Raw genomic sequence first — 13,474 nt, forward strand, 5'->3', positions numbered from 1 at the left:
TAGCTGGCAACATTGACTCGATCATGAAAGGGAGGCCAGTATTTAAACCAGGCTTAATTTTCTACTTTTTCCTTTATTTTTGTATTTATTTTTGCAAAGTAAAGAAATAATTTTTAACAATACAATAGCGACAATTATTATTTTAAAAAAAATTTTGTTAGGCTTAACATCAATGAAAATTCAACACGAAGTAGGTTAATAGCAATATACTAATATACTATACTAATAATGTATTTTTTCATACTTTTCGGTTATCCGTTTTTTCAGTTATCCGACCAACCCTAGTCCCCAATTGAGTCGGATAATCGATGCTCTACTGTATTACTTTATAAAAGAGATAAAGTTTGTTAACAAAATAATACAATAAATACAGATGAATATGTATATATATATATATTCTGTCCATTCATCTGTATTTATTGTGTTATATATTTATTTATTTTGTGTGTGTTGTGTGTGTGTGTGTGTGTGAGATGTAGAGCTAACATTATGAAGCTTTATGACAATCAGATGATTTCCTATTTTCCCAGACCATTGCAGTTGTGGGTGCAGAATTTTTAGAAGAAACTTTCAATTAAACTGACCTAATCAGACAGAATGTACTGACCAGAGACTCACTTTAATATTTGGCCATTCCAGTACATTGAAATATCTTTACAATTATTATATAATGTAAAAACATGACAAAAACAACAAATTACAAGAAGCAGATAACATTCCACATATACTATTTCATCATTATAAAAATCTTGAGCTTGAAGTACCAGTAGATTGACCTATTCTTGACAATGGCTAAACATCATATCACTTTAATATTCAATCACTACAGACACATGCTAGTCATAACTCTCTTTTTTCATATTGACAAGTATATCAAAGTCATTGTGATGTCATTTCTCATGCTGCCACTGGAGAATTCATATTTACAACACTTCAAATGGGGGCAAAAAGTTGTAATACAACATTTGAGCAGCATCAGCTGATAATCTTAAATCATGAAAAAGGATCTTCATATAGGGAAATTACTCATGTCTTAAATATATCATGCAGCACAGTTGGCAGTATAATATGATGATATAAAAAAAACATAGAAAAGATGTGCCGCAGAAAGGTAGCCACAAACTGAATGACTGAGAAAGATGTCTGGAAAGTGAGAAAGGTGAAGAAAAACTCATGATTGAACATACCTAAAATTACATTGGAGTTAGTCAAGAATGTGGAAAGCAAGTGCATCTACAGACTGTTTGGACTAGGGTTTCTCATTTCCCGGTCTTTTGCTTGTCCCGGGATTCCGGGATAAAAGTGAACTGTTTCCCGGTATCCTGGGAAATCCCGGGACAAAATTAATTATTTTTAAGATATACAAAACATCATTAAATCAAATGATATAATTATTTTTCATTTTTAAAGTAATTTAATACGTTCTGCAACCTCCAAAATCATATTAGTAATGCTGTGTAAGATATATATTAAAAATTACCTTTGAATTACGTAGAAATTTTCACAAATAGAAAAAATTTGGCTTTTAAAGTTTGCTGGAAACTGCATACAACAACAAAAAATGACTTTCAATTGAGTTGAAAATTTAAAGAAAAATGAATTTAGATCAAACTTCTAACTTAGAAGGTAATTTTTGATTTTTTAAATAAAATATAATACAAAATATTGTAAATTTTTATAAGATTTTAAAAAGCAAAGATGGTCGATACTCCGATCACTCAATCTAATTCTTATTTTAGTAATGAAAAATCTTGCTACCGAGAATGCCTTTTCCGATTCAATTGATGCGATTGGAATCGTGTTTAATGCATTTAAGAGAAGACAAATATTATGTGTTTTTCACCTGTATCCTGAAAAATTTCTAGTTCGTTTTTGAGATTGTAGTACTTCTTTTGTTCCCTAGTATTCTTGATTTGTCTACCTCAACTGCTTTAATAGAAACATCATAGCCCGATAATTTGGCAGTTTGTTTGTCTTTAATAATCAGATTATGAAGAAAAACTTCATACTCGTTTGTATCCTTGCCCAATTTGTACAACTTGGCATTATGCAGTCATTGAAGCTACTGGGCAAGGTTAAAAATTAAGACAGCATAAGCACAATTATTCCAGATATTACTGGTAAAGAATTTTGAGAGTCCTGCCACAAATAAGCTACGTATTGATTATTGACCATTTGTGACGTGCCATAACGAGCAAAAATTAAAAAAAACTAATAAGTAGGTTTAAAATTAATAAATACAAATGTATTCTGACAGTTCATGAGTTAATTATAGTTTCTATTTGCAAAATTTCCTCAACCTTAATGTAAAATAAGAAAAAAGTGAATTTTTAAGAAATTTGCGGGATTTCCCAGAATAAGAAAAATTTCCCGGGTTAAAAAGACAACCGGGATCCCGGGATCCCATTTGAGAAACCCTAGTTTGGACGGTCCTGCAAAGTAAGGTCTATAATGGAAGCATAGCAAGAGAAAATTCTACATTAGTAAAGTGAATAGAAAAAAAAAGAATGGACTTCAGAAACACCCACATGAACAAAGACTTAGAGTGATGGCAGATGTCATCTTTGCAAATAAAATAAATTCAACATTTTTCAATCTGAAAGTTCTAGTGTGGTTCAAGGCAAATGGAAAACTGAAAAACAAAATTTACAGGCAACTGTAAAACTGGAGGCAACAACATAATGATGCAAGTGCATATTTGTAGCTGGTCTGGGCAAATTGAAAATTTATTGAGGAAACATGACAAAAGAACATTACATTATCTGACAATTCTCAAAGAATGCTTGCACAAAAGTGCAGAAAAGATGGGAATACAGGTTGATCTGCATATATGTGTCCAAGTTTTAACTAGTGCCTACTTATGAAAATCCACAGGACCACCATCGGTTGGCCTAAATGTGAGCACAGTGTGTCTTGGCAATAGCTCTGCACCATAACTTCCATTGTAGGAGGCTATGACAAAGTACAGGAAGTGGAATCCTCTACCATTCCTCCTGACAGGCTTTCCACAGGCTTCGAAGAGTGGTGACATGATGAGAGGAAAGTGCCCTTTTCAGTAGTCCAAACCTGCAGAAATCCATAGAACTTGTATCTGGTGACTTCACCAGTATATTGTGAAATGGAATAGACACTGGCACCGGTATATCGTGAAATGGCACGAGACACTGGCCTGAATGCCAGTGTCTTGCGCCATCTGTTGCAGAAAGTTACACATAGAACAAGACATATGTGATGAAGCCTTATCCATATGCACCCAGACTTGATTGATGGTATTTCCATACAAATGAGGCAGATCATCTGTATAAATTGGGTTGAGGATATGTGTTGCTGAAAAAAGGCCGAGTTGTTTTTACAGTTTTTAGGGACCTGACGAATAGTTAACTTGCCTTGATAGCAGTATCTAACAACAACCAGAAATCCCTTCAAGAAAGTTGCTTTGCAATGACAGATAACTGCAGATGAGATTTCGCATCGCATGAGATGTATGTCAGGGCTCAAATTTTGCTACAATCTGATAGGTACACCCATGCTTTATCCAGCATGACTACACACTTCCACTTTTCCCTGGATTAAATGGTGTTCATAGAGGTGTCTGCTGTTGGTCTTTCCCCTCATTGCTGATGGGGCTCACTTAGTTAATGTGAACAACTTTTGAAGACCATCTTGAGGTTTAACTTCTCATGCAGGGTGCAGTTCACAGTTGACTGTGCCGTGTGCAGTTCTGTGGCCATCACATGTTGCGTAGGGGGTTTTCCTGGAGAGCCATTTGACGCAACCTCTGAGACACAGGGCCTCATTGCAGTGTCCTAGTCCCCTTCGTGGGTGATTGAATTGCTGCCACCTCTTGGTTTTTATGCCGATTAATTATGTTCTTGATAGTTGTCAAACCCAACATGCATCCATGTTCTTTGCACTGTTTTTGAATTTCAGACACTAAATATTTCACGTAGAAAAGTGCAACTACATAGCGTTCCCAAAACTGGTTCACCTTCAGAGCCATGACACACACAATACATACTTTTGATAATGTCCCAATACTACAGGCTTCAGGCTTTCTCCTGTGTTTTTAACTATTTGGTTCGATCCATTCTGTGAGCAGGGTTGACAGTTCAAGCTTGGACACATATATGTGGATCCTTCCGTATACGTGGACACATATACCTTCTGTAAGACAGACATTCAAATTTTATCAAGATAATGATCCCAAACATAAAGAATACATAGCACATCAATGGGCTTCTATATAATTTCCAAAAATGTTATCAAAATACTCCCAATTTCTTGACCTCAATCCCATTGAGAATTTGTGGAATGAACTCAGTTCTAGAGTTCAAAGAATGCCAAATATCTCGGAGAAAGAACTGAAGAAGAGGCTGATGGAAGAACAGGCCCATATTGAGCCTATATATACCAAGAAAATTATTGCAAATATGCAAAACTGTTTCAAAGCAGCAATAAATAGGTAAAAGTACTCAACTAAATATTAAAACCCATTCATTGTGTTACAAGGAGACATAATGCTTTTAACATTGTATTGTGACCAAATATTAAAGTAGCTATGATTTTGACTATTAAAAGTTAGATAGCCTTTATTTTGTGTAATCAATCTTCTTTACACACTGGGATTCAATACAAAAACACACTTACGTAAGAACCAGATAACCGGAGTGGTTGATATTAGGGTCGCTAACGTTTTCGTAGCCCCGTCTGGGCTCTTCTTCAGGCTTTGTAGTAATAAATATAAGCCATATGTTGAATTTCGAATATATTTTCCTTTTGGAAAGAACCGTATTTCGAATTCTGCCACGTGTAAACGTTCCAACATATTTTAAAATGAAACGATCACCAGTCTGTGCACCACGCTTGCGCTTCAAAACGATGTTGATGTTAATTTTTTAAAAATTATCTTCTAGAAGGATCTGCCACGCTGCTGAAAGGGCCAACTCTTCTTTAAAATTGATGCACGTGGTGTTACATCCTGCTCTGTATATTTCCGTAGCTTCCAATAATTCGAGATGTTCCGGGTGGTTGGTAGTGAGGATAATGCGGGCTGCACTAAAGTCCGCCGCGACTTCTTGATCGGTGGCATATGTTGAGAGAGCCTTTTGTGTAGTATGTCCACCTTATGTCCTTTAATTCTTATCCCCATTGTACATTTGGTGGAGCCAATGTAAACCATATCTCTGTCAAATCTGTGGTCTCTGAGGGGGATGGTGTACATTCCCGGTAGTCTGACTGGGTTCGGAGGATCTTTTCCATTACGGAGTATTTGGAAAATGGTCTGGCATCTTCTGTAGGCTATACGGACTTGACGTCTTTTGGTTATCGTAGCATATAACGATTTTAACCATGGGTTAAAAGTGATAGGGATCCTTTCAGTATTGTCTTCTTGAATATTTAAGCACCTCTCCGTCGGATTGTTACACAGTTCCTGGCTATTTCTGTACTGTCTACATAATCCACTTACAAGGTTGGTGTATCCGTGGTCTACGCTGATTGTCGTACTTATAATGATTTGGATCTCTGTAGACAGTACTGAAGTAGCCAGGAACCGTGTAACAATCCGACGGAGAGGCGCTTAAATATTCAAGAAGACAATACTGAAAGGATCCCTATCACTTTTAACCCATGGTTAAAATCGTTATATGCTACGATAACCAAAAGACGTCAAGTCCGTATAGCCTACAGAAGATGCCAGACCATTTTCCAAATACTCCGTAATGGAAAAGATCCTCCGAACCCAGTCAGACTACCGGGAATGTACACCATCCCCCTCAGAGACCACAGATTTGACAGAGATATGGTTTACATTGGCTCCACCAAATGTACAATGGGGATAAGAATTAAAGGACATAAGGTGGACATACTACACAAAAGGCTCTCTCAACATATGCCACCGATCAAGAAGTCGCGGCGGACTTTAGTGCAGCCCGCATTATCCTCACTACCAACCACCCGGAACATCTCGAATTATTGGAAGCTACGGAAATATACAGAGCAGGATGTAACACCACGTGCATCAATTTTAAAGAAGAGTTGGCCCTTTCAGCAGCGTGGCAGATCCTTCTAGAAGATAATTTTTAAAAAATTAACATCAACATCGTTTTGAAGCGCAAGCGTGGTGCACAGACTGGTGATCGTTTCATTTTAAAATATGTTGGAACGTTTACACGTGGCAGAATTCGAAATACGGTTCTTTCCAAAAGGAAAATATATTCGAAATTCAACATATGGCTTATATTTATTACTACAAAGCCTGAAGAAGAGCCCAGACGGGGCTACGAAAACGTTAGCGACCCTAATATCAACCACTCCGGTTATCTGGTTCTTATGTAAGTGTGTTTTTGTATTTTGTGTAAATTTATTTTGAACTTTATACATTTACATAATTTTGTACAGAAAATAAAGATGCTACTTTACGTACCAAACAGATTTATTTTTATCCCAAATATAATGGGAAACACGTTAAAAACATCAACTTCATGTTGTAACCAAATCAAATTTTAAGTCAGTCTCTGTATGTACTGTACTATATTTATAATTAGGCCCTAGATGTCTAATTATTTACATTTAGTATATTTTTATGTAAACATTTTAAAGTTTAAATTGTGCTTTTTTTAAACATATATTCAAATATTACGATTCAATCAAGGAAACATTACTCCTATATTAATTTATAATCCAAAAATATTTAATTTTATATAATACATTCTATACATAGTACATTATTAACTACATGAGAGTCTGTAATCTGATCTATATTGGAACAGCAGGTGTCAGTTACTGGATTTTATATTTATGTACATTAAAAAAAATGCAGTTGGTTTAGAGGTTATTTTATTGCATTAATCAGGATCATGACTGTTTTGCTGGCTGCACGTGCAATAAACAACTAGCAACTGACAGTACACAAGTGCAGTACATCGGTCTCTCTCTGTCATATACATAAACAAAGGGTAACATCCAACATAATTATAGAGAGTGTATTTGCTTAAGATATTGTAAAATATTTTATTTGGAATTACTTTGTAATTCTATTATAAACAGATTTTTAACGATTTTGATAAAAATTTTCGTAAATTTTTATAAACTTTTAGAGAAACATTTTCCAAAGGTAATTTAACAAAAATTTCTATTAAAATGATTATAATTTTATATTTATACAACCAAAATAAAAAATTTTTAAATTTTAAAAGTAAAATATTTACTTACCAATATCGGACGATCCATCATCATCCAGACAAAATTCATCTCTTGAACTATCAAATCCTTCGTCATTTGATAACGAAGAAAAACTACACAACGAACGATCGGTGCTTGAGTTATTTCTCTGGCGTACAGTCATTTCATTTTGTGCATGAGACGCCATCGTTAGAGTACTCGTGAAACTTTCAGAAGTTGAAACATTAAGAGACAATAATCCATTGGGCTCTTTTTTAGGACTTAAGTTACCATCTAATAATTGTTGTAGTTTGGTTGTGTTTGAAATACTTGAGGATGAAGTATTAACTAGTGGTACACAAGCTGAAGTATTTGTTTGGTTGGCATCAGAATTAGAAGTAGAAGATAAAGAATAGTTTGAACAGAGGTTAGGGAGACAAACTTCTTTATTTTCAGTCTTGACATGTGTCGTTTGCATAAAAATGTCATTAGGATTAGCAACGGAAACTTTTGCTTCAGAGGTATTTGTGACTAGATCATTAATCGAATCTGTCCTTGATTTATTAATGAAATTATCATTTGTGGAAAGTTTTGTTTCTTCAGAACAGTCATTAAAATTTAAAGCTTCAAAAAGAGGTTCACCATTACTATTTAACTGTGCCAAAGTTGGGCCTTGGTTAGCTTCTGATTCTTCTACCTGAAATATTTCTCCTAATTTTAAAGAATCCATGTCCATTGGAGTACCCCATAAATATTCTTCCTCTATTCTTGATAAATTTGCATATCTTTTATCTCTAAAATGAGAATCATAAAAGTTTATATCTGTATCTAAAACATTTGAAGATTCCCAAAATTCTTTCTCGTTCATAACAAAGAGAGGTAGCTGGGGTACATTTATATCATCTGACATTTTAGAATATTTTAAATATTCGTTATAATTACAAAACACGTTATTTTCTACGTTTGTATCAATAAATGGGTCCATAGTGTTCGTATTTTTTATTAACCACGGATCATCAAAACAATCCATTTCATAATATCTTGGTAAATCCAAAGAATTCATCCTTGGTTGATTCATCTGCAAAATCAAATTTAATCATATAAAAGCTAAACTCATATTTAAAATTGTAAATAAAATTTAAAAATTTTACTTTTTAATTCTATTATTTTTAAGTAACTTCAATGTGATGCTTTATATATATATATATATATATATAAAGCAATAATATATAAAAATGTTCGAAAAATGATTTATTTATTTGCAAAACAAGATTTATTTATTTATGGAATATTTTTAAAACAATTTAAAGTGTTAAATGTCCGTACATTAAGGTAATTCCAAATAACGAAATGCAATTTTTAAGACGAGGAATTTTTTAAAAACAACACCGAACAATTAAAAGTAAACAATATACACACAGCTACATTGCTATAAAAAACCGAACAAAAGACGCCGCGGTGACGTCACCGACAACGTCATATTCAGAGGATGCTCAAGGTCGCTCCCCACATAAACACGGAATTAAACATTCGATCTAATATAAGCAGGGTGTAGTTGGAACATTGTTGTTAATCATTAAAAAATTAGCGACGACTGCGTCCAATGAAACCACAAACGAAAATATCTGCATGTTTGATAGTCAGTGAAATATTTTTTTTTTTTTTTAACTAACTTTTAGATGTTAGTTTTTTTTTGTATTTAAGTTTGAGTTACGAAGCTATTAAAAGATTAAATTAATTCACTATTGATACAAAAACATAGTTTAATTAATATCAAGGAAAAGGTGAAAAAATGTGTACAAAAAATTAGAAACTCTGCCTTTTCAAGTAAATCCTGTTTATAGCAACCAGTTATTCGATACTTAACATAAATGAATGTTACGAAAATTTTTTCTTGCGAAAGAAATATTTTTGTATTTTAGAGTAAGAATGGGAAAATGTTAATATTTTAAATACATCGGTGAGATTCTTCTGTACTAAAAGGAAATAAATAAATGACGAAATGTTACGTTTGATAATTAAACGATAAAAGTTTAATGTAAACAAACGTTCGAAAAGTAGAATGTAATAACAATATATAAATTAAACTTCGTCCTACTATTTTTAATCAAAATAATATATGTAATATTTCAGCTTGTCCTTTTGATGGCTGTTACTCACCGTCCTTCAAACTTTTCCAGTTAACTTCTCAATTATTATGTTTACAAGCGATTCTAAATAAACACTGCCTTGCTTTACTTTTACATTACTTTAAAAATATATTTTATTAAGTTTATATTACAAAAATATTATTAAAAAAAACAAAACCGTGGCCTACATCGGCTAGGTTTGATGTTTCATCACCGAAACACGTCAGTTCTGTCCTACTTACGAAATTTAAAAGGCAAAAATATATATTTATGAATACTACACATATCTAATTTTGAAAAAGAAAATTCAATTATAGTTATTTGTCAAAATAAAAATATATTTTATTAAGTTCCGTTTAAATTTCTCTTATCGAATAACATTTCGCGTAGGTTTAATGCATAGTAATCGAGTGATGTCACACGAGCTCAAATAGCATTCCCCCATTTGATAATTATTATCTATTTATAACAGTAAATAAATCAATAAATCATTGTTTAAATTAATCTATTTTCCAGAAAATAAACCGTGTGATTAAAGTCCGCTCATCTATGAATCCGTGTATTTTTATAACAAAATATTAACAAATGTATAAAGATATCGGGATAAGACGAAAACAAGAAAATTATATTCGAATATAAAAAATAAAATCATAAAAAAATAATTTTTATGATTTTATTTAAAAATTTCTCAAAGCTGTTACTTAAAATGACATTTTACGTTTCAAGTATTTTTTTTATAATTTATAAATTATAAAAATATTTCATATAATATTCGAAAAATAAATGATTTAATCTAAAAATTTTAGTAAGTCTATATATTATTATGAAAGTCTAAGACTTGCCAAATTTTAAATTAAACTGAGAAGAATTATACAGAAAACTCTTTCTCAAGTTTCAATATAATGAATTAAGACCTTGAAGTACAGCTTTAATGTATTTAAGGAATAATTTATTATTATACTCAGTAGTAAAATATCTAAAGAAGAATAATTTAATCGAGATAACATATTGCCTTTAATTAATATCAACAGATATTTAAATTGCATAAGATTATATACAACGTATCGATGGCAAGGGGCCAAAAAAGAAAACTGTTTTGGATGAGAACTACTTCTATAATTAATATAAAAATAACTAACTGGAAAGATTTTTTACATTAAAGATTTTAAAAAACATTACAGTCGTTTATAATAGGTGTTAAGTTAAATATGACATCAAAAGATCAAATATACTAATCCGATGAAAATCAATACAAATGAGAGATTAAAAAAATTTAAAATAGGAAATACAAATGAATCATAATCATCGCCTTTATATGAAGTATGATAAAAAATGACCAAACTAGGGATAATAAAAAATAGTAGTTTTCCTACAAATTACTATGACTCACTTCAGAAATTCTTTGCAAAATGAGCATTTATTCTCTTTTGAAGTCTGTAAGGCTCCAAATGATGATCAAATCTTTTATGGTCATTTATAAGATATAATATACGAAACCTAAAGCGAAAGTTTAACTGAGATAACGACCGGATTTATGTAATTCGCGTTAAATTTTCAAATACGCTTTTAAATATTAATAAATCTTAATATATTATCAAAAACGGTAGTCTCCGAACGATATCGAGCAAAATGATCATCAAAATATTATATAACTTACCTAATTTTATTATTATTAATTATAATTTTTCCGAAATCAATTAACATAGAAAGAAAAAGGAAAAACGTTAGTTAATTAAAAGAAAAAGTTGGATAAGTCCCCATCTATATTAATGATGAGCTACGGAAATAACCCAGTATAAACGTTTAGCAAGCATTTTTATCAGTGGAAATATGCAATTTTCTGCAACATACCGTGAACTATAAAATATGACTTTTGAAAAGTGTAATTAATATATTCAAAAGTTTTTAATCATTTTTAGTTATGCATATTAAGAGGAAAAAATTGTAAAGATTCTAAATTATAAAAAAAAATTATTTTTATTGATTTTCAGTTTTATTATTTATCTTTATTGTTTTCTATTTTAAAATAACACCAACAAATTTGATCTGCAATTTCTTTGTATATGAAATAAAACATTCAAAGAAGGTTTTAAAGAAATATAGTAATTCTAAAGTTTGGTCAGTAGCGATAGGCGTTATTGAAATTAAGTTAAATTAACAAAAATTTCTGATTATTAAAGGGTTTCATAACAAGTAACCCTAATATCACCATGTATTTGATTTATTAAAAGTGATAAACAATAGCTTGTAGAAATTTGATCAAAAAAAAAGAATGGCCTGATCATTTGTTAGTCTTTTACTATTTTACCTGTACATAGTTTATGTTACAAAAAGAAAGAAAAAAAAATGCAAATAAAATCTTTAATCACTACAAACTTATATCCATTTCCGCATTAATCATAACTCAATTTTTAAATAATGCTTTGAATAAAGCATTAATTAGTAAGTAAATAGGTATTTATCGATTATGTATGCAACTTATTTATTGATACGTTCTAATTATCTTAAAACATGCATACTGTATTTATTTAGTTGCATTGTCTTATCACTTATACATTGAACTGATCAGCGATAAAATTTCGCACATCGAGATAATTCTTCAAAAAGATTCACACTAAAAATTCCAGGTCATTTAAATTAATTTTAAAATAAATACTTATATTCTTCAATATTCATCAATCATTATAAGCTTTTATTTTGCAAATACTATTATTATACTATGCTACTGAAAACTATTTCTTCTGAAACAACCTTTATATATATAATGCATTTGACGTAATACTGTCCATGTAGGAAAAGAAAAATACCAGAATAATATCAAGTGCATAACTTAAAAAAATAAATAAATAAGGAAAGTGCCATAAATCGGCTTGATGTAATTTGTTCTAATCAGACAAAGAAAAGGGAGGAAAATAACATTGAGATATTTAAAACAAGATCCGCGTAAACTGGAATCGCACAGTACCGATTTTTTTCCGTTTTAGATAACTTTGCGAATACAGGAAAAGCTATTACGATTAAGTTTTTATTTGCTCTGACTTAATACTGAGAATATATCAGATGATAAATATACAGTACAAAACTTTTTTATACGAAATTATATTGAAATTACACAAAACATTAAAAAATACACATTTATATGCACACTATGTAAAATGTGTTCAACAAAATGAGAAATATGTAAGAATATATCTAGGCCTATATAAAAAAGTATATTTTTTCATTTTGTAAGAACTTTACTTCATTATTTTTGTGATTTCAACTTTAGTAAATATATTGGCATCAGATTTCAAGTTTTATTTGATTTTAATCATAAAAAATAATACAACACAATTTTAAACGGCGAACAATAATAGTTAATTAAACGGAAAGCTTACAATATTTCGTCGTGTTATAACACTTCGACTTTTTAAATGTATCTCTAATTTTGAGAAAAACTAAGAAAATACTCGAATGGGATTTAATAACATTAATTAGGTTTTAATCACTTTCGTCGGTTTACATTTCGTTTCGATTTAATCATTTCTTGTATGGATGCATTTCGATGCGTTTCCATCTGCGCCATTAACCGGTTACTTCTTGGCTTCTATTTTTTTCAAAATTCTCCACGGGTACTAAAAGGCCTCTGTATCAGGCCCACTATGAAGTGGCTGGGTGGCGAGAGACGGGTCCGACTATCGGAACGCAGCACCCCCGAAAAATTCCCGGGTTTTTCGACCTGTCCGGATCCGATCCCAGAGCGGTGGGCCACCACTTTGACCGCTGGGTTATCCGGCCGTGCTTCGGTTTATATTAACCTATTCGAGCAAAATGACGGCAACTGGTAAATGATTAAAAAGCTGTTAAATGAAAAAAATAAAACCAAGTATTTGTTTCAATAATAATAATTTTCTTGAAATACTACATTGATTTTGCCCAGCTACTTAATTTACTTATTATTATTTCGAGATGTCATTTGCTTTCGGCCAAACACTATTAAACGATTGACAATATTTCAACTATATTTTAGAAAAATAGTTTCCGTTCGTGTTATGTAAACTTTACATATGTTAATATTTAAATATAATTTCCGTATTTCGACTTCCTTATTAGGCCGGAGGCACACCAGCGTATAAAGTACAGTACGTTCGTTAGAACGAAGTATCGTAGAAAATTATTTTTACCGACGTTGCTTACCCGTCGCG

General features: G+C 31.5%; 1 protein-coding gene across 1 annotated transcript in view; it reads right to left on the minus strand.

Annotated features, from left to right (window-relative positions):
- The window catches only part of LOC136981312 (CREB3 regulatory factor-like), a 55,331-nt gene that overhangs the window by 22,738 nt on the left and 19,119 nt on the right, over positions 1 to 13,474 (minus strand). The window contains exon 3 of the mRNA XM_067277611.1: positions 7,213 to 8,239. Within this exon, the coding sequence (XP_067133712.1) occupies positions 7,213 to 8,239 (1,027 nt within the window). The remainder of the gene's footprint in view (positions 1 to 7,212; positions 8,240 to 13,474) is intronic.

This window comes from Centruroides vittatus, unplaced genomic scaffold (genome assembly GCF_030686945.1).
Source record: "Centruroides vittatus isolate TY-2023 unplaced genomic scaffold, ASM3068694v2 contig_751, whole genome shotgun sequence".
NCBI classification, from domain to species: Eukaryota; Metazoa; Arthropoda; class Arachnida; order Scorpiones; family Buthidae; genus Centruroides; species Centruroides vittatus.